This window comes from Scylla paramamosain, chromosome 1 (assembly GCF_035594125.1).
Source record: "Scylla paramamosain isolate STU-SP2022 chromosome 1, ASM3559412v1, whole genome shotgun sequence".
NCBI lineage: Eukaryota > Metazoa > Arthropoda > Malacostraca > Decapoda > Portunidae > Scylla > Scylla paramamosain.
The window spans coordinates 18,425,271-18,451,503 of NC_087151.1; the positions used below are offsets into that span (position 1 = coordinate 18,425,271).

The 26,233-nt window shown below is 36.7% G+C and overlaps 1 protein-coding gene across 3 annotated transcripts in view; it reads right to left on the reverse strand.

The window, feature by feature from the left end:
• The window catches only part of LOC135101814 (uncharacterized), a 94,761-nt gene that overhangs the window by 64,048 nt on the left and 4,480 nt on the right, over positions 1–26,233 (reverse strand). Inside the window, exons 3-4 of one of the 3 annotated variants that reach the window (XR_010269382.1) lie at positions 14,018–14,500; positions 9,458–10,104 (exon numbers count right to left, since the gene is read on the reverse strand). Coding sequence is in view for 1 of the 3 variants with exons in the window: in XM_064006111.1 (XP_063862181.1) it covers positions 14,357–14,500 (144 nt within the window). In the remaining 2 variants the exon portion in view is untranslated. Of the gene's footprint in view, positions 1–9,457; positions 10,105–13,967; positions 14,501–26,233 lie in introns of those variants that run through there. The other 2 variants (XR_010269385.1, XM_064006111.1) reach the window with 2 other exon arrangements.

A 26,233-nucleotide genomic window follows, 5' to 3' on the forward strand; every position in this document is an offset into this window, starting at 1 on the left:
AGGAAAGAGAAGCATTTGTGGACTGTATATAACTAGATCTGATAAAAAGCTTTTGACAAGGTTCCCCCATGAAAGACTTATGTGGAAACTTGAAAATATTAAGAGACTACATGGGACAAGTATAAAGTGGATGGAAAATTACTTAAAATGATGAGAAATGAGAACAGTAGCTAATGATGAAAAGTTGGTTTGGAAAACAGTAAAGAGTGGTGTGCCACAAGGGTCAGTACTATCACCAATATGGTATTGTTCATTGTTTATATAAATGATATTCCTGAAAAAAATTGATAGCTACAACAGCCTATTTGCAGATAATGCTAAATTACAGAAAGAAATAAAAAGTTGCAAAGACTGTGAATATCTACAAAATTACCAATAAAATTTGTGAATGGAGCAAAAAATGGGAAGTTAAATTTGATGTAAGCAAATGTCATATGATGGAGATGTGCAGAAGTGAATAGAAGACCACATTGGACATACAAGGTAGAAAACAAATATATTAAAAGGATCCAGGAAGAAAAGGATCTAGGAGTAGTAAAGCCAGATAACTTCCAACCAGAGAAGCATATAGGTAGAATATGAGGAACATTTACAGATTACTATGAAACATAGTACAGCTTCTCACCTCATGAACAAAAGTAAGATGAGAAAAATAATCCCTATGATAATAAGACCTAGATTGGAATATGCAGCAGTTGTGTAGTCTCTATGTAAGAAGCATGTAAACAAGCTAGGAAGAATACAAACAATAGGAACAAAAATGGTGGCAGAATTTGAGGAATTAAGTTATGAAGAAAGATTAGAAAAAATATACTTACCAATACTGGAACAAAGGAGAGAAAGAGATTTGATAACTATCTACAAGTTGGCAAACAAAATGGAAGTTGGTGACAAAACCATTACTAAAAGAGACAAGCAGTCATGACAGTAGAATGGGACACTCACATAAGTAGGGAAAAGAAGATGTCTAAACAACACAAAGAATAGTTTTCCACAAAGACACACTGAAGTTTGGAATGGACTAAAAGAAGATATGTATAGTTTTGGCAACAAGTGTACACAAACTAAAGGAAAAATTAGACATGTATAGGTATGGGGATGGGACCACTTGAGTGTAGCTCGGGCCCTGTAAATTACACCTAGGTAAATACACAACACAGTGCACACCGTGCATGGCTACATGGACTTGTTTCTGACCATTATAGAGATGTTGTGTGATGTTTCAATAAGTGTGATGCCAAGAATGGAGTATTATCTGAACTAAATGTATACTATCTATGGTAAGAAATAGTGGTACAGATATTATAATAACTTTCTAATTAATTATTGATTTGAAAGGTTGCCTGATGGGATCCCTCCTATTGTTCTCCAAAACTGTGCCTCCGTGCTTGCACCTTGCCTAGTCAAACTCTTTCAACTCTGTCAACATCTACCTTTCCTTCTTGCTGGAAGTTTGCCTACATTCAGCCTGTTCCTAAAAAGGAAGACTGTTCTAATCCCTCAAACTACCGTCCTATTGCTTTAATTTCCTGCCTATCTAAAGTTTTTGAATCAATCTTCCTCAAGAGGAAGATTCTTAAACATCTGTCACTTCACAACCTTCTATCTGATCACCGTATGGGTTCTGTCAAGGCCGCTCTACTGGTGATCTTCTGGGTTTCCTTACTGAGTCTCAGTCATCTCTTTTAGAGATTTTGGTGAACCTTTTGCTGTTGCCTTGGATATATCAAAAGCTTTTGATAGAGTGTGGCACAAAGCTTTGATTTCCAAACTACCTTCCTATGGCTTGTGTCCTTCTCTCTGTAACTTCATCTCAAGTTTCCTTTCTGACCATTCTGTTGCTGCTGTGGTAGATGGTCACTGTTTTTTCCTAAATCTATTAACAGTGGTGTTCCTCAGGATTCTGTCCTGGCACCCACTCTCTTCTTATTATTCATCAATGACCTTCTAAACCAAACTTCTTGTCCTATCCACTCCTACACTGATGATACCATCCAGCACTTCTCCACATCTTTTTATAGACATCCAACCCTTCAAGAAGTAAACATTTCACGCAGGGAAGCCACAGAACACCTGAGTTCTGATCTTTCTAAAATTTCTGATTGGGGCAGAGCAAACTTGGTATTGTTTATTGTCTCAAAACTCAATTCCTCCATCCATCAACTCGACACAACCTTCCAGACAACTATCCCCTCTTCTTCAGTGACACTCAACTGTCCCTCTTCTACACTGAACCTCCTCTTTCTATCCTTTACTTATAATCTGAACTGGAAACTTCACATCTCATCTCTTGCTAAAAACAGCTTCTATGAAGTTAGGTGTTCTGAGACATCTCTGCCAGTTTTTCTCACCCCCCCACACTGCTAACTCTGTACAAGGGCCTTATCCGTGCATGTATGGAGTATGCTTCACACGTCTGGGAGGTTCTACTATTACTGCTCTTCTAGACAGGGTGGAATCAAAAGCTTTTCGTCTCATCAACTCCTCTCTTCCAGCTGACTGTCTTCAGCCTCTGTTCATCGCTGCAATATTGCATCTCTAGCTATCTTCTACTGCAGTTTTCAAGCTAGCTGCTCTTCTGATCTTGCTAACTGCATGCTCTCCTCCTCCTGCAGCCTTGCTGCATAAGACTTTCTTCATTCTCTCACCCCTATTCTGTCCACCTCTCTAATGCAAGAGTTAACTGGTATTCTCAATCATTCATCCCTTTCTCTGGTAAATTCTGGAACTTCCTACCTGCTTCTGTATTTCCACCTTCTTATGACTTGAATTCCTTCAAGAGGGAGGTTTCAAGACACTTATCCTTTAATTTTTGAATACTGGTTTGGACCCTTTTCTGGAACTAGCATCACAGTGGGCTTTTTTTTTATTGGATTTTTGTTGCCCATGGCCAGTGTCCCTCCTAGGTAAAAAAAAAAGAAAAAAGAAAAAAGGGGGGAAGGGGGAAAAAAAAAATTAATTGCACTATCCTATGATCATATTGCATCAGATATTATATGAGGTTCCCAGAGCCAGAGTGATCTAAGTGCTCTTGTGGTCAAAATTACTATTTTATTGCATTGTCATCCCCAACCTTCCTAACAATGACACTGCCCTCACTCTGTGTTGAAAATATATGCTGCCCTAAGATGGAGAAAATACTGAATCTGATACTGAAAGAAATAAAGAACAAAATTGTTTACAAAAATTTTATCATAATTGTTTATAATATCAAGCAAATCTACAGAACATAGGACAACTCTACAACAAGCAGGCTCCAGGCTCCAGGCTGGTAAGCTTGAATAGTCTACACATCATATAAACTTTTGACTGAATAAAGATTCAGATGGATCCATGCTATTTTACAGGTTTTAAGCTTTTAACAATGATACAAGTTCCCCATCAAAGGAACAACAAACTAAAGTCAAGTATGCGATCTCCTTCACTTTGTGTGCCTTCTTGTTGCAGTAAAATAATGCTCAGCTTCATTTATCCAATTTTCATGGTCTAAACGAAACCTTTCTTATCAAAGATAATATAAGTTGTGGGATTTAGTTCACAATCAAATCAACATTTCTCTATTTTACCTACATCTGACATCTCTATTTATATGAATTTTTCAACAGCTACCCACCAACCAAGAGAAGAGTGCTGTGGAGATCTCCATCACCCACAATAAGTCCCTGAAATGCCTAAATAAACTTGGGATTCATGTAAAAAAAAAAAAAAAACTCACTGGGACATAGTACACATTTGCAAGAGTCCAAGGCAAGACTATCCCACCATCTGTGTACCATGGAATGTTCCCAACAACTGGAGTTACCCACAACTGAGCTGCACTTGGTGCCAATAACCACTCATTCTCAGATATCCAACTCCTAAACAAATCAATGCTTCCAATATGAGGAAATTAAACGACCTTACCAGAAATCTGTGTTTTGAGTGTTTTTAGCATGTTAGGCACCAAAACGATAAATAATAAGGAATTCACTCTATATGGGAATCCAAAACAAAGTTACTGAAAACGTGTCTTCTCAGTGTTTTACGTAGAAAAACGTTTAAACAGATGGAAACCAACCAATATCAAGAAATATAAAAACGTTACCAAAAAGGTATATTTTGAGTGTTTTTGAGCTTTTTACCTACAAAAAACTTGAAAATTGATGCAAAGCACTCTATATTGGGAAACAAAAGGACATTGCAAGAAAAGTGTATAATGAGTGTTTTATAGTTCAAAAGAACCACAAAGCAAAAAACGCAAAAAACTCGTGTATATGGAGAAATTTCCTAGATACCAAAATGCTGAAACTCATGAATAACACTCTTAATTGAGAAACAGAACAACCTTACTAAATGCGTGTATTTTGAGTGCTTTTCACATTCTTAGTTACCAAAACCCCAAATTGCATGCGAAACCACCTTTATGTGAGAAAAAAATGACATTACCAGAAAAGTGTCTTTTAAGTGTTTTTAAGCATGATAGGCAATAAAGCACTAAAATGCAGGGAATCATATTACATTGGAATAACACCAATTTATACCAAAAACTTGCCTTTAAGTGTTTTTGAGCTCCTTATAATACAAAACTGCTAAAACGCATGGAAAACACACTTTATGGAGAAAAAGAATAACATTACCAAAAACATGTATTTTCAGTGTTTTTCATCATGTTATCTATAAAAACGCTTAAATACATGCAAAGAACATTATGTTTGGGAAACAAAAGGACATAACGAGAAACGTGTATTATGAGTGTTTTTTAAGTTCCTTAAGTACCAAAAAGCTAAAACCCACAAATAACACTCTTTATTTAGAAAATATAAAAAAAAAATAAAAAAATTAAAAAATAGGAATTTTCTTTTTTTTTTTTTTTGTTATTCATCTTCATAGGTACCGAGATGCCAAAATTCTGGGGAAATTCAGGGCAATCATATGATAAAACAATATTATCAAAAAAGTTAATTTCAGCTTTTTTTCGGACTGTTATGTACCAAACCCTAAAGTGCATGCAAAGCCTCCTATATGAGGAAATTAAACGACCTTACCAGAAATCTGTTTTGAGTGTTTTTTAGCATGTTAGGCACCAAAACGATAAATAATAAGGAACTCACTCTATATGGGAATCTAAAACAAATTTACTGAAAACGTGTCTTCTCAGTGTTTTACATAGAAAAACGCTAAAACGGATGCAAAGCAACCAATATCAAGAAATAGAAAAACGTTACTAAAAAGGTATATTTTGAGTGTTTTTGAGCTTGTTACCTACAAAAAAACGCAAAAATTGATACAAAGCACTCTATATTTTAAAACAAAAGGACATTGCAAGAAAAGTGTATAATGAGTGTTTTATAGTTCAAAAGAACCACAAAGCAAAAAACGCAAAATCTCGTGTATATGGAGAGGTTTCCTAGATACCAAAATGCTAAAACTCATGTATAACACTCTTAATTGAGAAACAGAAAAACCTTACTAAATGCGTGTATTTTGAGTGCTTTTAACATTCTTAGTTACCAAAACCCCAAATTGCATGCGAAAATAGATTTGTGGGAAAAAAAAAAGATTTACCAGAAAAGTGTCTTTTGAGTGTTTTTGAGCGTGTTAGGCAATAAAGCACTAAAAACCAAGGCAAACACATTACACTGGAATAAAACCAATTTTTAACAAGAACTTGCCTTTAAGTGTTTTTGAGTTCCTTATATACCAAAACACTAAAACGCATGCAAAATACACTTCATGGTGAAACAGAAGAACATTACCAAAAACAAGTATTTTGAGTGTTTTTGATCATGTTACTAATGAAAACGCTTAAATACATGCAAAGAACACTATTTTTTGGGAAACGAAAGGACATTATGAGAAACGTGTATTATGAGTGTTTTTAAGTTCATTAAGTACCAAAAAAGCTAAAACCCACAAATAACACTCTTTATAGAGAATAAAAAAAAAGAAAAGAAAATATAATCTTTTTTTTTTTTTTTTTTTATCTTCATAGGTACTAGGATGCTTCTCCATAAAGGAGTTTTTTTTCATGCGTTTTAGCGTTTTGGTTTGTAAGGAGGTCAAAAACACTTCAAGGCAAGTTCTTGGTAAAAGTTGATTTTATTCCCATGTAATGTGATTGCCCTGTTTTTTTTCTGATTTATTGCCTAACACGCTCAAAAACACTCAAAAGACACTTCTAGTAATGTCATTTTTTTCCAACATAGTTTCGCGTGCTATTTGGGGTTTTGCTAAGAATGTGAAAAACACTCAAAATATACGCATTTTTGTAAGGTTGTTCTGTTTCTCAATTAATATTGTTATTCATGAGTTTCAGCATTTTGGTATCTCAGAAACTTGTTTATATACACGAGTATTTGCGTTTTTTGCCTTGTGGTTCTTGTGAACCACAAGTTCTTTTCCTCAAAAATAATGGCACTCATTATACACCTTTCTCGTTATGTCTTTTTGTTTTCCAATAGGGAGTGCTTTGCATCTATTTTCACGTTTTTTTGTAGGTAACAAGCTCAAAAACACTCAAAATATACCTTTTTGGTAATGTTATTTTATTTCTTCTTATTGGTTGGTTTGCATCCGTTTTAGCATTTTTCTACGTAAAACACCGAAAAGACACTTTTTCAGTAATTTTGTTTTAGATTCCCATATAGAGTGACTTGCATGTTATTTACCGTTAGGGTGCCTAACAAGCTGAAAAACACTCATAAGACAGTTTTCTGGCAAAGACGTTTAATTTCCCGATATAGGTGGCTTTGCATGCACTTTTAGGCATCTTGGTACCTATGAAGATAAATAAAGAAAAATAAAAAAAACTATTTTTTAATTTTTTATTTATTTGTTTATTTTTTCTCAATAAAGAGCGTTATTTGTGGGATTTACCTTTTTGGTACTTAAGGAACTAAAAAACACTCATAATACACGTTTCTCGTAATGTCCTTTCGTTTCCCAAACATAAGGTTCTTTGCATGTATTTAAGCGTTTTTATAGATAACATGATCAAAAACACTCAAAATACAAGGTTTTGGTAATATTATTCTGTTTCTCCATAAAGTGTGTTTTGCATGCGTTTTAGCAGTTTTGTATATAAGGAGCTGAAAAACACTTAAAGGCAAGTTCTTGGTAAAAAATGGTTTTATTCCAATGTAATGTGATTGTCCTGCTTTTGAGTGGTTTATTACCTATCACGTTGAAAAACACTCAAAAGACACTTTTCTGGTAAAGTCTTTTTTTTTCCCCACAAAGCTATTTTCGCATGTAATTTGGGGTTTTTGGTAACTAAGAATGTGAAAAGCACTCAAAATACACACATTTAGTAAGGTTGTTCTGTTTTTCAATTAAGAGTGTTATTCATGAGTTTCAGCATTTTGGTATCTAAGAAATCTCTCCATATACACGAGTTTTTGCGTTGTTTGCTTTGTGGTTCTTTTGAACTATAAAACACTCATTATACACTTTTCTTGCAATGTCCTTTTGTTTCCCAATATAGAGTGCTTTGCATCAATTTTCGCGTTTTTGTAGGTAAAAAGCTCAAAAACACCCAAAATATACCTTTTTGGTAACGTTTTTCTATTTCTTAATATTGGTTGGTTTGCATCCGTTTTAACGTTTTTCTACGTAAAACACTGAGAAGACACGTTTTCAGTAACTTTATTTTGGATTCCCATATAGAGTGAGTTCCTTATTATATATCGTTTTGGTGCCTAACATGCTTAAAAACACACAAAACACAGATTTCTGGTAAGGTCGTTTAATTTCCTCATATTGGAGGCTTTGCATGCACTTTAGCGTTTAGTACTTAACAGTTCGAAAAAAAAAAAGCTGAAATTAACTTTTTTGATAATATTCTCTTATCACATAATTGCCCTGAATTTTCCCAGAATTTTGGCATCTCGGTACCTATGAAGATGAATAACAAAAAAAAAAAATCCTATTTATTTTATCTTTTTATTTCTTATTGTCTAAATAAAGTGTTATTTGTGGGTTTTAGCTTTTTGGTACTTAACGAACTTATAAAAACACTCATAATACACGTTTCTCGTAATGTCCTTTTGTTTCCCAAACATAATGTTCTTTGCATGTACTTAAGCGTTTTTATAGATCACATGATCAAAAACACTCAAAATACATGTTTTTGGTAATGTTATTCTGTTTCTCCATAAAGTTTGTTTTGCATGCGTTTTAGCGGTTTGGTATACAAGGGGTTAAAAAATACTTAAAGGCAAGTTCTTCGTAAAAGTGATGAAATTATTCCTTTGAAAGTATTGATGGCTGATCTCTTTCTATAGGTGAGGGTTAGTGTTCTCTACTGTACCAAATACTGAACTATATTTTTTACTATTTCTCCATCTGTATCCTACCCAGTAATGGTAATAGACTGAGGAACTCCCCACCTTTGTTAATTTTTACTAAGTATTGTCCTAGTGGTAATCAGCTGCAGCATTGATTTGTTTAGGAGTTGGATATCTGAGAATGAGTGGTTATTGGCACCAAGTGCAGCTCAGTTGTGGGTAACTCCAGTTGTTGGGAACATTCCATGGTACACAGATGGTGGGATAGTCTTGCCTTGGACTCTTGCAAATGTGTACTATGTCCCAGTGAGTTTTTTTTTTTTTTTTACATGAATCCCAAGTTTATTTAGGCATTTCAGGGACTTATTGTGGGTGATGGAGATCTCCACAGCACTCTTCTCTTGGTTGGTGGGTAGCTGTTGAAAAATTCATATAAATAGAGATGTCAGATGTAGGTAAAATAGAGAAATGTTGATTTGATTGTGAACTAAATCCCACAACTTATATTATCTTTGATAAGAAAGGTTTCGTTTAGACCATGAAAATTGGATAAATGAAGCTGAGCATTATTTTACTGCAACAAGAAGGCACACAAAGTGAAGGAGATCGCATACTTGACTTTAGTTTGTTGTTCCTTTGATGGGGAACTTGTATCATTGTTAAAAGCTTAAAACCTGTAAAATAGCATGGATCCATCTGAATCTTTATTCAGTCAAAAGTTTATATGATGTGTAGACTATTCAAGCTTACCAGCCTGGAGCCTGGAGCCTGCTTGTTGTAGAGTTGTCCTATGTTCTGTAGATTTGCTTGATATTATAAACAATTATGATAAAATTTTTGTAAACAATTTTGTTCTTTATTTCTTTCAGTATCAGATTCAGTATTTTCTCCATCTTAGGGCAGCATATATTTTCAACACAGAGTGAGGGCAGTGTCATTCCTCCTGTCCACTACCCCAACTTCTACTCCCAACACTACCACAACAATGAGCGGTCTGGTGTGGTGGCTGAGGATTCTTTTGAAGAGGACAATGCTTCTGCTTCATCTGAGCAGGTCAGAAGGTGGATAGCAGCAGTACTAGTAGCAGACTGGTGTTACCTTGATGCTACTGCTACATTGCATTATTTGCATAGTTTTTTTCAGTTATCATGGACTTTGTGTAATATGTATAAAAGTATATGAAGCTCAAGAAACTTGTTGATAAGGTTTATGTTCAGCATACAAATTGTAGGATGCAAAGACAAGGATTGAAATATCATTGCCACAATTCCTGACAAAGCATTTGGTGCCACAGAATATTCAGCAATGTAATGTTTGTTTGGCAAACAAACCAGTTTCCCTGAATGATAGCTTTATTTCTGCAGGTTAATACAGTCTCTCTATGGGGGAGAGTTTGGAGACAAAGCCAAGCATATATATATATATATATATATATATATATATATATATATATATATATATATATATATATATATATATATATATATATATATATATATATATATATATATATATATATATATATATATATATATATATGTGGTTTGTGAGCCAAGCATACTGATCATTACACTATCATGTGTAGTTTTAATATGTAATTTAGATCAAGGACAGTGCAGTGATAGAGGAAAAATTATTCACTAGATTTTTTCAGAGAAGTTTTATGACATAAAGGATTAAATGAACGATCAGTATATATATTGGCTCACTAGCTGCATCTCTTTAACACAGAAAGCTTTCACTAATTATCTCGGCCCAATTCATTAAGTGCATCGCTGTTGTGGGAGGGAAGATATGCAGTGTTTCCTTGCCATCTGTGGGAGTTACATTCCAGAGCCTCCTGCAAATAATTAAAATCTGTGAATATGGGAAACCATTCTTATAAGGATCAGAACTACCTATATTTATAGTTTAAACCTTAAACTATGCATCTCACATTTACTAAGCAATTCACTTTAAGACAATAAAAAACAGTTATTATATGTATAGTACATGATATTTTAATTAAAATACAGTGCACTATATAATAAAAGGGGAATAAGTTGATATGTACAATAAACCCTTGATATAATGAACTTCTATTTACCAAATTTCAGGTATAACAACCTATTTAAGGCTGCTGTCTCCTACCTCTCTCTCTCTCTCTCTCTCTCTCTCTCTCTCTCTCTCTCTCTCTCTCTCTCTCTCTCTCTCTCTCTCTATACACATATATAGCAAATTTTCATCTCAAATGACCCACTCTCCCCCCATATGTGTTCGTTATATCTTGGGTTACTGTAATTTATAACTGAAAGAATAATTTGGGCTCTTTGGACTGAAAGACTGATCTGGTGGTGACAGCTGGCAACTCTGAAAACTCCCCATTAGTTAGGTTAGGTTAGGGAAAACTCTGCAAATATGCAAAACCATGAATATGTGAGGGAACGCTGATATATGCTATCTCTTATTTGTTGTAAATGTATTCCATTCTATTGGCATAGAACGATAGGAAAATGGCATCAAGGAAGTAGGGATGCCACCAAACTTTATGAGACTAGACATAACCTTGCACATAGAATTGCTGAACATAAAGGTATTTCTCCTTGAACTAATAATCAACCAGCTGTTCCATCATTTTCAGCAATAAGTCCCCATTCACATGAACATGATCATCCCTTTTTGTGACAAAGTTTTTAGAATACTACACAAGACAGAGTCCAATATGGATACAAAATTATTAGAGGCAATATATATTAAACACATAAATCCAGTACTGAATAATAACTTAACATCAAGTCAATCACATATTGTAAGATAATGTTTCGGAGGCCCGTTCCAATACCATTATCATAGTGTTAGGAACCCAACTTTTTCAGTCCCTCTCTCATTGCCATACAGGCAAGATGTGTGTGGATACTTATTGTTTTCTGTCAATCCAGTTTATAATCTTGGTGCTTGTAGTGTTTTGTTTTTTGTGTGTAGTGTCATATGATGTGAATTTTATACAACTTTTACATAGTATTTTATTGTTTTTTCTAGCTTGAAGCTGCCTGCAGAAATAGGCAAAACAGCAACTGACGAAAGAATAAAGTTGAAGGAAACTGGAGTTTCCCTGCAAAACAAGCTATCAAGAAGACCTATACAATGTGTGTGTATATATATATATATATATATATATATATATATATATATATATATATATATATATATATATATATATATATATATATATATATATATATATATATATATATATATATATATATATCCTTGTCTTCATAATGCTCTTCATTGGCACTTGAAGCATGCATCACACTTTTGTATGATTGATCGTATAATTTTTCCTGAGTGGCCCAATCACCCACACTATCACATTCACTATCCAAGTCCTTCCTTCTGCCTTGACACATGCACTGTAATGATGGAACAGTATTTTTCTGTATGTCACAACTAGATAAGTGTAATCAACTAGGTTAACACACACACACATACAGGTATTTTTGAGGGCTTCAAGGAAGAGGATCTCAATGTAACTCATACAAATACATGAATGTGGATAACTAAAGAAGAAAATGTGAAAATACAAGAAGCTTAACAGCAATGATAAAGGCATGGAAGGAAGAAACAGAAGTGGGTGGCGACAATGTAAAAAAGATATCCAATGATATAATAGAGATGGAAAGGGAAAAAGAAAACAAAGAACTGAGAAGAGGTGACAAAAATAGTGGACTTAAATAAGAAATACTGTGAAGAGATTAAGAAACTCAAGAAAGAGAATGAAGAATTAAAGAAAACTTTGCAAGAGAGGTTAGGGTTGGAGGAGTGAGAGTTAGTTACAGAGGAAGTCAAAGGTTGGAAAGAGAGAGAACAGCAAAAGGTGGACATGGAGGACATAACAAGGCAACAGCAACAGAAACAACAAGGATATGGAAAAGCAAGTGATTAAAATAATAAAGGAAAAAAGTAATCTTGTGAGAGACACAGTACAGAGAAAGATGTGTATGGTGGTATTTGGGGTCAAGGAAAAGAACCTACCCATGAAAACAGCTAGAGAGAAAGAAGTGAAAAGAACTAAGGAAATTATAGCAGAAGTGGCAGAGGAAGGAGAGGGGAGAGTCGAACAAATTGAAGAGGTTTACAGGATCGGAAAGTATGACAAAAATAGAACAAAACCAATGTAAAACAAGAATCATGTCACAAACAGCAGCAGAACATGTCTTGCAAAGAACAGGAAAATTGGCAAAAGCAAAAGGATTGAAGGAAATATGGATAAAAAGAGACATGAACGAAGAATAGAGAAGTAAACTAAAAGTCAAAAAATGAATAGAGAACACAGGAAAGTTGTGGACATGAAAGTGAGGAAATGGTGGCACAAAGATGCCACACAAGACCACCAAATAGAAGTTTAAAGATTATGTATACTAATGTAGATGGTTTGGTGTCCAGCCTACTGGAACTTGAAGACTATTTAAAGAACAATAAGCCAGATGTGGTATGTTTAACAGGAACCAAACTAGAAGAGGAAATAAAGTTGGGATTTGCAAAGGAAGGATACAGTACATGGAAGAGGGACAGAAAAGGAAAGGGAAGAGAAGTGATGATATTGGTAAGAAAAGGATATTGTTGTTGAGGAAGTGGAATATGGTGATGGAATGGTAGAAACAATGAGTGTTGTGATTAAGATCAAAAGATGTGAAAAAAGGAAAATCATTGTGAAATACATACCACCAAAAACTAATGCATGGTAGACTAATAAATTCAAAAGTATGCAACTAGAAACAAAAAAATAGTATGGAGGAAATGATAAGGAAAGGTAACAAAGTACTCTTAGTAGGTGACTTCAACACTAAAAGAATTAACTGAGAGGAGATGGAAGTAACAGAAAATGTTGGGTCATGGAGTGAAGAACTTATGCAAACCATGATGATGAATACAACGAGACAGTGGGTGAATGAGCCTATAAGATGTAGAAGAGAAGAAGAACCATCACAGCTGGATTTAATGTTTATGAAAACCCCAGAAAGTAGACCAAGTATACATTGTCTGAGTTCAATGGGAAGAAGTGATCATGTGACAATAGAGATAGTACTACAGGAGGAAACAGTGTTGCACAGGAAAGAACAATACAGAAATTGGAGACAGAACTATGCTAAGTTAAACTTTGCAGAGCTTAGTAAGTTTTATTGAAAAATTAAATGGAAAGAGCAATTTGAAGGTAAAGTAGTGCAAGAAAAATATGAGATATTTTTGAGCAAGTATAGAGAGAGGATGCAACAGTTTGTACGGTTATAAAATGAAAATTGGGAAACAAGAACGGTATAATGGCAGGTGTGTAGAAGCAAATAAGAAAAAGGACAGGACATGGAAGAAAATGGCTATGGCCTGTTTTAAGACTATACAAGTGGAAATACCCTGGTCTGAGGCAATTTTCTCTCTCTCTCTCTCTCTCTCTCTCTCTCTCTCTCTCTCTCTCTCTCTCTCTCAAACAAAAAATAAAAAAGGTGGAGAAACAAGGGGAAAGGGAGATGAATGAACAGAAGGTAGCCAAAATCAAATTTGTACATTTGTGTGTGTTTGCATTTGTTTCTTATTTGTATTTTCACAGATTGACCCAAATCTAAATTACCATTTTTAATGAGAGAGAGAGAGAGAGAGAGAGAGAGAGAGAGAGAGAGAGAGAGAGAGAGAGAGAGAGAGAGAGAGAGAGAGAGAGAGAGAGAGAGAGAGAGAGAGAGAGAGAGAGAGAGAGAGAGAAATCACAAATACCTACTAACCTGGAAAGTGGAGTCCTTGATGATAAATTGGCTGGGATCAGCAGGGTGAACTGTGGCAGAAGTTTGGTGCATGGCAAATATGGCTTCAGGATGAGTAAATGGAGAGGCAGGAGGGAGTGATGGTTGTGGGGGAGATGATGAGTGAGCAGAAGGTGAGAAGGATGAGGAGAAAAAAGGTGATGGTGCAGAGAATGATGAGGAATGGACTAATGGGGAAGGGGAAATGTGAGATAATTTTGAGGACTCAAAGGCAGTAATAACAGGTGGTGTAGTGCTGAGGTGAGTATGGTCTGAGGCATGGCCAGGAGCTGCTGTATGACCAGATTTCTGAATTTCCAGTCAAAGTGTCTGGCTAAGAGTTGGAGATCTGGCAGAGAAGCTGTGGCCAGAGGAAGGAGGCTTGGCTGCTGCACCAGACCCATAGACCACATCTTTGGAGTGGCTTTGGCCTTGAGGTGCAGCCAGGTAGCTGTAGCTCACCACCTGCCAGAGAAAAGCTTTTTTAACCTCACTGCCTGCCAGGGAAGAGCTTTTTTAATTTCCATTTTAATCTTACATGATTAAGGTCATATGATTAATAGTTATACCATCTTCTGTATATCTAGCCTGGAGGTTGAGATGTGATGGAATGGTTCCAAATGTGAATGTATACCATATTAAATCCTTGTCTCTACTTTCCTCCAAATGAGATCCATGGGCCTTGTAAAAAAAAGTTGGGAGTCCAATCTTTTAAAACTAGTAACTCTAATATTAGAGATTTGAGAGACAGAATGAAGCATAATTAAAGCTTTGATAAGCATTTATAAATCTGTACATTCTTTCAATTTTTTTTCACCATTTTTGAATGGCATATTGGAGTGATTTGAGTCAGAAATAACAATTTTGAACACTTTTGTTTCTATTTGTTGGTAATGTGTAATACCACTGATGAGAGACAAACTTTGTGCTTGGAAGGAAAGAACTGACACCCTTTCTCTATAAATTCTGCTTCACTGCATGCCACAAGTTTTATAATTTATATCAGAACTATTTCTAGACTAACCACTTCATAAGCATAATCATTTTGTCATCACAGTTTTCACTATGCTGCCTTATCACCATTGTGCTACAGTGATCTCAGATGCTTCTGATTTCATAATGAAAGTTAGGGTTCACTTTAAAACCAGTTGACAACTGATAGTCTAAATTCCAATCCAAGAAATGAATTTTGTATCATCAATGAATGAAAGTGCTTGATTGTTCTACAAGTTTGGTGAGGATTGAGGTTGCTGGTTAGTTCTGGGGAGTAGATTAGTAAAATTCTGAAGAAGTATTTTTTAACTGTCTTCACCCAGGAAAACATGCAGGAAATGCTGGATAGTGAAATTTTTAGAGCAGAAGAGAATGAGAAGCTGAAAGATATTACCATAATTAAGGAGATAGTGGAACAGGTGATAGATAGGCTAAGAAAGTTCAAGACACCAAGACCAGATGAAATATATCCCAGAGTAGTTGGGTTTAGGAAGGGGGATAAAAACCCAGGGAGGAGGTAGGATTCTTTTAATCTCTAACGTTTCAGCTGAATAGCCATCCTCAGAGAGACTGATTTACATGAGTGAAAACACACTATTTATAACAACAAACAAAATTTTCTCATATGACATTCGTACAGAGTATTGCCATCCTGGCGTGTACCTCACCTAATTTTATTTTCCTAGTCAGGTGGCATTATCCGCCTACGTGACGAGCCTTTACTGGGGATTTTCCTTGTACCTGACCTGAGGGCCAATCTGGTGGAATTACCCGCCCACCTGATAAAACCTTCTCTGTGGTTAATTACTCCCCTAGTTGTTATGAGGGCTGCCTCTATAGCTTTTCTTATTCTTTTCTTCAATCCAACTTTAATTTCTTTAGCCTCTTCCCATTTTGGTAGGTGTTTACATTTTTCTATGTGCAATACAAGGGAGTTTGATGTGTTGCATTTTAAAACATCTTTCCTATGCTCTGCTATTCTTGTTTTAAGTCCCCTGCCTGTTTCTCCTATGTACTGCATTTCCTGCATGTTTTCCTGGGTGAAGACAGTTAAAAAATACTTCTTCAGAATTTTACTAATCTACTCCCCAGAACTAACCAGCAACCTCAATCCTCACCAAACTTGTAGAACAATCAAGCACTTTCATTCATTGATGATACAAAATTCATTTCTTGGATTGGAATTTAGACTATCAGTTGTCAACTGGTTTTAAAGTGAACCCTAACTTTCATTATGAAATCAGAAGCATCTGAGATCACTGTAGCACAATGGTGATAAGGCAGCATAGTGAAAACTGTGATGACAAAATGATTATGCTTATGAAGTGGTTAGTCTAGAAATAGTTCTGATATAAATTATAAAACTTGTGGCATGCAGTGAAGCAGAATTTATAGAGAAAGGGTGTCAGTTCTTTCCTTCCAAGCACAAAGTTTGTCTCTCATCAGTGGTATTACACATTACCAACAAATAGAAACAAAAGTGTTCAAAATTGTTATTTCTGACTCAAATCACTCCAATATGTAGGCGGAATGTTCACATTGTTGTTGTTGTTGAGGAGAAACTGTTGTTCTTAGTGAGCTATGAAAGCCCTGACCCATTCATAGCTATGAATGTTAAATGGTTCTTAGTTGCGAATGATTTTGCTTTAAAAAATTACCAGCACTAAGATGTTCATAGCCCACTAAGATAAATCTTAGAAGCATCTGGGAATGTGGCTTCTGGCTCCTCAGGGGTATGTTGTTGTCCGTCATAATAATGAAAGGCTTATGTGTTGTGTAAAAGTAAAATTAAGATAGCAGCCTGTTATTTATGGATAGCAAGCAGGCTGGAGGGAGGGAGAGTGTGAAGTGTGTGGGTGTCGTGGTGGGGAAGTGTCTCAGTGTGACACGTGAATCACTGCACGAGCTGTCATTGGCTGACTCTTCTCGTGCTGCTGTGGCGAGGGAGTTATTCTCTCTGGCCCCAGCAACTGATAGCTATCACTCAAGCGTGACAAAAAGGTTCTGTGGATAATTTCACTTGGATGGATTTTGACCCTAATGTGGGGTCCATTCTGATGTCTGCACTCTCTCTCGTCACGTTAGGAAGGTTGGGGATGACAATGCAATAAAATAGTAATTTTGACCACAAGGGCACTTAGATCACTCTGGCTCTGGGAACCTCATATAATATCTGATGCAATATGATCATAGGATAGTGCAATTAATTTTTTTTTTCCCCCTTCCCCCCTTTTTTCTTTTTTCTTTTTTTTTTTTACCTAGGAGGGACACTGGCCATGGGCAACAAAAATCCAATAAAAAAAAAGCCCACTGTGATGCTAGTTCCAGAAAAGGGTCCAAACCGGTAGTCAAAAATTAAAGGATAAGTGTCTTGAAACCTCCCTCTTGAAGGAATTCAAGTCATAAGAAGGTGGAAATACAGAAGCAGGTAGGAAGTTCCAGAATTTACCAGAGAAAGGGATGAATGATTGAGAATACCAGTTAACTCTTGCATTAGAGAGGTGGACAGAATAGGGGTGAGAGAATGAAGAAAGTCTTATGCAGCAAGGCTGCAGGAGGAGGAGAGGCATGCAGTTAGCAAGATCAGAAGAGCAGCTAGCTTGAAAACTGCAGTAGAAGATAGCTAGAGATGCAATATTGCAGCGATGAACAGAGGCTGAAGACAGTCAGCTGGAAGAGAGGAGTTGATGAGACGAAAAGCTTTTGATTCCACCCTGTCTAGAAGAGCAGTAATAGTAGAACCTCCCAGACGTGTGAAGCATACTCCATACATGCACGGATAAGGCCCTTGTACAGAGTTAGCAGTGGGGGGGGGGGTGAGAAAAACTGGCAGAGATGTCTCAGAACACCTAACTTCATAGAAGCTGTTTTTAGCTAGAGATGAGATGTGAAGTTTCCAGTTCAGATTATAAGTAAAGGACAGACCGAGGATGTTCAGTGTAGAAGAGGGACAGTTGAGTGTCACTGAAGAAGAGGGGATAGTTGTCTGGAAGGTTGTGTCGAGTTGATAGATGGAGGAATTGAGTTTTGAGACAATCAACAATACCAAGTTTGCTCTGCCCCAATCAGAAATTTTAGAAAGATCAGAACTCAGGTGTTTTGTGGCTTCCCTGCGTGAAATGTTTACTTCTTGAAGGGTTGGATGTCTATAAAAAGATGTGGAGAAGTGCTGGATGGTATCATCAGTGTAGGAGTGGATAGGACAAGAAGTTTGGTTTAGAAGGTCATTGATGAATAATAAGAAGAGAGTGGGTGCCAGGACAGAATCCTGAGGAACACCACTGTTAATAGATTTAGGAAAAAACAGTGACCATCTACCACAGCAGCAACAGAATGGTCAGAAAGGAAACTTGAGATGAAGTTACAGAGAGAAGGACACAAGCCATAGGAAGGTAGTTTGGAAATCAAAGCTTTGTGCCACACTCTATCAAAAGCTTTTGATATATCCAAGGCAACAGCAAAAGGTTCACCAAAATCTCTAAAAGAGATGACTGAGACTCAGTAAGGAAACCCAGAAGATCACCAGTAGAGCGGCCTTGACAGAACCCATACGGTGATCAGATAGAAGGTTGTGAAGTGACAGATGTTTAAGAATCTTCCTCTTGAGGAAGATTGATTCAAAAACTTTAGATAGGCAGGAAATTAAAGCAATAGGACGGTAGTTTGAGGGATTAGAACAGTCTTCCTTTTTAGGAACAGGCTGAATGTAGGCAAACTTCCAGCAAGAAGGAAAGGTAGATGTTGACAGAGTTGAAAGAGTTTGACTAGGCAAGGTGCAAGCACGGAGGCACAGTTTTGGAGAACAATAGGAGGGATCCCATCAGGCAACCTTTCAAATCAATAATTAATTAGAAAGTTATTATAATATCTGTACCACTATTTCTTACCATAGATAGTATACATTTAGTTCAGATAATACTCCATTCTTGGCATCACACTTATTGAAACATCACACAACATCTCTATAATGGTCAGAAACAAGTCCATGTAGCCATGCACGGTGTGCACTGTGTTGTGTATTTACCTAGGTGTAATTTACAAGGCCCGAGCTACACTCAAGTGGTCCCATCTCCATACCTATACATGTCTAATTTTTCCTTTAGTTTGTGTACACTTGTTGCCAAAACTATACATATCTTCTTTTAGTCTATTCCAAACTTCAGTGTGTCTTTGTGGAAAACTATTCTTTGTGTTGTTTAGACATCTTCTTTTCCCTACTTATGTGAGTGTCCCATTCTACTGTCATGACTGCTTGTCTCTTTTAGTAATGGTTTTGTCATTACCAACTTCCATTTTGTTTGCCAACTTGTAGATAGTTATCAAATCTCTTTCTCTCCTTTGTTCCAGTATTGGTAAGTATATTTTTTCTAATCTTTCTTCATAACTTAATTCCTCAAATTCTGCCACCATTTTTGTTCCTATTGTTTGTATTCTTCCTAGCTTGTTTACATGCTTCTTACATAGAGACTACACAACTGCTGCATATTCCAATCTAGGTCTTATTATCATAGGGACTATTTTTCTCATCTTACTTTTTTTCATGAGGTGAGAAGCTGTACTATGTTTCATAGTAATCTGTAAATGTTCCTCATATTCTACCTATATGCTTCTCTGGTTGGAAGTTATCTGGCTTTACTACTCCTAGATCCTTTTCTTCCTGGATCCTTTTAATATATTTGTTTTCTACCTTGTATGTCCAATGTGGTCTTCTATTCACTTCTGCACATCTCCATCATATGACATTTGCTTACATCGAATTTAACTTCCCATTTTTTGCTCCATTCACAAATTTTATTGGTAATTTTGTAGATATTCACAGTCTTTGCAACTTTTTATTTCTTTCTGTAATTTAGCATTATCTGCAAATAGGCTGTTGTAGCTATCAATTTTTTTCAGGAATATCATTTATATAAACAATGAACAATACCATATTGGTGATAGTACTGACCCTTGTGGCACACCACTCTTTACTGTTTTCCAAACCAACTTTTCATCATTAGCTACTGTTCTCATTTCTCATCATTTTAAGTAATTTTCCATCCACTTTATACTTGTCCCATGTAGTCTCTTAATATTTTCAAGTTTCCACATAAGTCTTTCATGGGGGAACCTTGTCAAAAGCTTTTTATCAGATCTAGTTATATACAGTCCACAAATGCTTCTCTTTCCTACATGATGTCATCACTCTTGAGCTGAAGCTTAATAGATTTGTTACACATGATTTTCTTTTCCTGGAGCCATATTGTTTGTCTGTTATTATTCCTTCTTTTATAAGAATTCTGCTGCCCATTGTGTATGTGTGTGTGTGTGTGTGTGTGTGGGGAGGGGGACAGAATTTGATAATGACACTGACATTACAGTTGTTACTCTCCCTTCATAATGTGCAATTAGTGATTGGGTGCCAATTATACCAGAGACACTCTTCAGTGAATTCTTTCACTCATAATACCCCATAATCAATGATCTAGTGCCTCTAAATATTACAGTAATAAAATTATTTTGTAATCACCTTTCAACAAGCATTACCTACTCAGCTAGACTACCAGTATGCAGAAACTTCTGCTAGCCCCTAAGCAACGGGTTTTTTGTGCAGAAACCTCTTCTTGTAATGAGTTTTTAGAGAAAAATAACTCTTATTCCTAGTTATATCTCATTTAGTACAGATTCTAGAATAATGAAACTTACAGCATAAGAAGCACCTATCCTTCTCCATTCTAGTGGTACTTTTGTCTGACTCATTATTTTAGTTCAACAGGAAGTAAAGGTGTGTTCATTATGCTGGATATAGTACTGGCTACAGCTCACTTGCCCCACCTGCCCTCACTGCTTTCCCCACATATCAAAAGGAATGTTCTTCCACTGTGACTCCTTGTTTAACAGCACTTAATGGGAGTGGATGAGGTTAGCTTGCATTTGCACTTAGCCATTCATTAGGATGAGGGCAGATCACCTCCTTCCATGATACTTGCCTTGTATAGAATACCAGATGGCAAGTCACTAAAAGTGGTAGGGAGCAGCTTTGTAAATGTTGCTAAGTAATGTTCAAAATATCTCTCTCCCACTTTCATTTTGATTTAAGGATTGAAAATCATGAGGCACATACATTCATTACCCATCAGAGCCCTGAAATGCACACCACTGTGTTGCTTGTTGCTCAGGGGGTTAAAATTATTGATACCTGTGAGATGTTACTCTAAAAACTGGAAAAATAAATAACAGGCAGCTCTAAATAAATTATATACTGTCGACAAATAACAACAGTAGCTTATGTAAAAAGGAACATAAATGCTTGGTACACATTTTTAGACCTCAGCTAGGATGTGAAAACATGAGCTAAAGCTAAACTAGATGTGATGTACTTTATGATTATGTCAGCTAAAGGCTTGTCCTTTAAGCTTGTCAGATCTGGTTTCAATCCCTGGTCACATCCACTTCCCATGTTTATACATTTTTTTTTTTCATAATTTTTAATTTTGTAATAGGAAATGTATTTCTTTGTTTAACTATGACATTGGCAACATGGTGGTGGGATGGTCTTAAAAGATTTCATATAGGGGAAAGAATAAAGCCTAGTATGAACTTATGATGACATTGTTTTGTTGCGTCAAACAGGAAATGAGTGTCCCACCCAAAAAAGGGAGAAAACATGAATGGAGCAGGGGCTTCCTAGTAAATACTCTGGTAAACCTTGCAAGACCAGAACCACACTTCCCAGACACACACTTTGGATTGTTTGGATACTTATTGTACCACATTAAATTAACGAAACATCAGAAATTAACCTAGAAGGAAGAGCCATGTAATGCAGTGATAGGACACAAATATGAGCCAAAGCTAGATTAGCTGTGAGGTACCTCATGGTCCAGTTAGTTAAGGCTTGGTATTCTGGTATGTTCATTCCTGGTTCAGTCCCTGATCACATCTACCTCCCTTTTTTTTTTTTTTTTCCCCCTTCATGTAGGAGTGGCACAGGCCAAGGGAAACAAAAATTCCAGCAAAAAAAAAAAAAAAAACAGCCACTGAGGTGCCAGTCCCCAAACAGTCAAAAATGTTAGTCAAAAATACAAGTTAAGTGTCTTGAAACCTCACTCTTGAAAGAGTTCAAGTCATAGGAAGGTGGAAATACAGAGGCAGGCAGGGAGTTCCAAGGTTTACTAGAGAAAGGGATGAATGATTGAGAATACTGGTTAACTTGCATTACAGAAGTGGACAGAATAGGGATGAGAGAAAAAAGAAAGTCTTATGCAGCAAAACCAAGGGAGGAGGGGAGGCATGCACTTCACAAGATAAGAAGAGCAGTTGGCATGAAAATAGCAGTAGAAGATAGCAAGAGATGCAACATTGCAGCAATGAGAATGAGGCTGAAGACGGTCAGTTAGAGGAAAGGAGTTGATGAGATGGAAAACTTTTGATTACACCCTATCTAAAAGATAGCATACTACATACATGGACGGATAAGGAGGGGTGGGGGGGAGAAAAACTGGTGAAGAAGACTGATGCCTAACTTCACAGAAACTGTTTTAGCTAGAGATGAGATGTGAAGTTTCCAGTTTAGATTATGATTAAAGGACAGAGGACAGACTGAGGATGTTCAGTGTAGAGAAAGGGGACAGTTGAGTGTCACTGAAGAAGAGGGGATAGTTGTCTGGAAGGTTGTGTCGAGTTGATAGACGGAGGAATTGAATTCTTGGGACACTGAACAATAATAAGTTCACTCTCCCCCAGTCAGAAATTTTGGAGAGATCAGAAGTCAGGAATTCTGTGGCTTCCTTGTGTGAACTGTTTACTTCCTGAAGGGTTGGACGTCTACAAAAAGACGCGGAAAAGTGCAGGGTGGTATCATCAGCATAGGAATGGATAGGACAAAAGTTTGGTTTAGAAGGTCATTGATGAATAATAGGAAGAGAGTGGGTGACAGGACAAAACCCTGAGGAACACCATTGTCAATAGATTTAGGAGAAGAACAGTGACCATCTACCACAGTACCAATAGAATGGTCAGAAAAGAAACTCGAGATCAAGTTACCAAGAGAAGGATAGAGGCTGTAGGAGGGTAATTTGGAAATCAAAGCTTTGTGCCACTCTATCAAAAGCTTTTGATATGTCTAAGGCATCAGCAAAAGATTCACCAAAATCTCTAAAAGAGGATAATCAAGACTCAGTAAGGAAAGCCGGATCACCAGTAGAGTGGCATTGACGGAACCCATACTGTTGATCAGATAGAAGGTTGTGAAGTGATAGATGTTTAAGAATCTTCCTGTTGATGCATCAAAAACTTCAGATAAGCAGGAAATTACAGCAACAGGATGGTTATTTGAGGGATTAGAACGGTCACGCTTTTTAGGAATAGGCTGAATGTAGGCAAGCTTCCAGCAAGAAGAAAAGATAGATGTTGATAGACAAAGATGAAAGAGTTTGACTAGGCAAGGTGCAAGCACAGAGGAGCAGTTTTGGAGAACAATAGGAGGGACCCCATCAGGTCCATAAGCCTTCCGAGGGTTTAGGCCAGCAAGGGCATGGAAAACATCATTGTGAAGAATTTTAATAGGTAGCATGGAGGATGGAGGAGAGGGAGGAACAAGCCCTGAATTGTCCAAGGTAGAGTTTTTAGCAAAGGTTTGAGCAAAGAGTTCAGCTTTAGAGATAGATATGATAACAGTGGTACTATCTGGTTGAAATAAAGGAGGGAAAGAAGAAGCAAAGTTATTGGAGATGTTTTTGGCTAGGTGCCAGAGATCACGAGGGGAGTTAGATCTTGAAAGATTTTGACACTCTATTAATGAAGGAGTTTTGGCTAGTTGGAGAACAGACTTGGCATGGTTCCGGACAGAAATATAAAGTGCAAGAGATTCTAGTAATGGAAGGCTCAGGTACCTTTAGTGAGCTACCTCTCTATCATGAATAGCAGGAGAACAGGCTGTGTTAAACCAAGGTTTGGAAGGTTTAGGTATGGGCAGAAATATAAAGTGCAAGAGATTCTGGTAATGGAAGGCTCAAGTACCTTTTGTGAGCTACCTCTCTATCATGAATAACAGGAGAACAGGCTGTGTTAAACCAAGGTTTGGAAGGTTTAGGTCGAGAAAAAGAGTGAGGAATGTAGGGCCCGATGCCAGACACTATCACCTCCGTTATGCGCTCGGCACACAGTCTCTGGCACAGAAGCAGTAGTCATTCCAAGGAAATTCAGCAAAATACCTCCTCAGTTCCCCCCAACTAGCAGAGGCAAAACACCAGAGGCACCTCTCATTAGGAGATCCTGAGGATGGATTGGAGCAATAGGACAAGATACAGATATGAGATTGTGATTGGAGGAGCCCAATGGAGAAGATAGGGTAACAGCATAAGCAGAAGGATTAGAGGTTAGGAAAAGGTCAAGAATGTTGGGTGTATCACTTAAACACTTAAACACTTTATTATAGCCTAGGTTTATACATTTCATTATTGGATAGGTATACATTATTGGCCAGCCTATGTATAAGCTTGATGCTTTTCAGGCAAATGAAAAATTTAAAAGTACATTACTTAAAGTAAACAGAATAGACAACTTAAAATCGAAAAATCTATCATGAAGATAAATAAAAACATAATATGATAAGGTTTATACAGAATAATATATATCTATATTGTTATAAAGTTGAGTATGAAGATGGATGGGATGACACATAGGGTTAGGTGATATAAATTGATACATATATGAGACTGAAATCATATAGATGTGTTTAAAAATAAAGTACAGGAAAGATGATAAAGTTTTGTAGGGTTAGTTTTGTAAGATCAGGGGGGAAGTAATATAAGGTATGAGTGTAGGAAGTGACTGATTAGTATGCATCTCTAAAACGGTCAAGGATATGAGCAGGGTGTTGCACCAATTGGAGGATAGCAAAGTTGAAGGCTAGTTCACCATGATGGTCAGTGAAGGGAGAGGAAACCCAAAGCTGGTGGTGAACATTGAAGTCTCCAAGAATGGAGGTCTCTGCAAAAGGGAAGTGAGTCAGAATGTGCTCCACTTTGGAGGTTAAGTAGTCAAAGAATTTCTTATAGTCTGAGGAGTTAGGTGAGAGGTATACAGCACAGATAAATTTAGTTTGAGAGTGACTCTGTAATAGTAGCCAGATGGTGAAAAACTCGGAATATTCAAGAGTGTGGGCACAACAGCAGGTTAAATCATTGCGCACATAAACGCAACATTCAGCTTTGGATTGAAAATGAGAATAAAGAAAGTAGGAGGGAACAGAAAAGGGGCTATTGTAAGTTGCCTCAGACACCTATGTTTCAGTGAGGAAAAGAAGATAAGGTTTAGTAGAGGAGAGATTGTGTTCTAGAAATTGAAAACTAGATCTAAGACTGTGAATGTTGCAGAAATTAATGAAGAAAAAGTTGAGGGGGGGGTCTCAAGAGACTTAGGGTTGATACCAGAAGACACTAGCCTTGATGAGCATCATCAACAGGACCCATCAAGTAAATTTTAAGTTGGTTTTTACCTAATTATTTTTTATTATTTTATTCATAATACTGTACATGCATATCATAAATAAAGATGAGGTTTACTAGAGGAGAGGTGATGTTGTACAGATAGAAAATTATATCTAAGACAGCAAATGTTACACAATTTAATAAAGAAAAGTTATAATATACCAGTAAAATGCCTTGGAAGGCGATTAACGAGCAAAGATGTCAGTAATGCATCAGTGGAAGGGGTATTTCAAGAAGAGAGAGAGAGAGAGAGAGAGAGAGAGAGAGAGAGAGAGAGAGAGAGAGAGAGAGAGAGAGAGAGAGAGAGAGAGAGAGAGAGAGAGAGAGAGAGAGAGAGAGAGAGAGAGAGAGAGAGAGAGAGAGAGAGAGAGAGAGAGAGAGAGAGAGAGAGAGAGAGAGAGAGAGAGAGAGAGAGAGAGAGAGAGAGAGAGAGAGAGAGAGAGAGAGAGAGAGAGAGAGTGTGAGGCAACTTCAGGCACCCCACACTTGCCTAATATTCAAATCACTCTAGCTCAAAACTCTGCAAGAGCCCAGTGGTTGTGCTATATACCACTTGATAGGAAATTTCATTTTGTGTTCAGTGGTATCTATCCGCTCTCATTGAGACAAAAGAAAATTGGTGAAAATTGCAGAAAACTGATGGTCACTTTACAAAAAGTTTTGTATTGTATTTTGCATATGCACAGTAGTATTGCAAATTTCATATGATTTTTCATTATAACTTGTATTACTC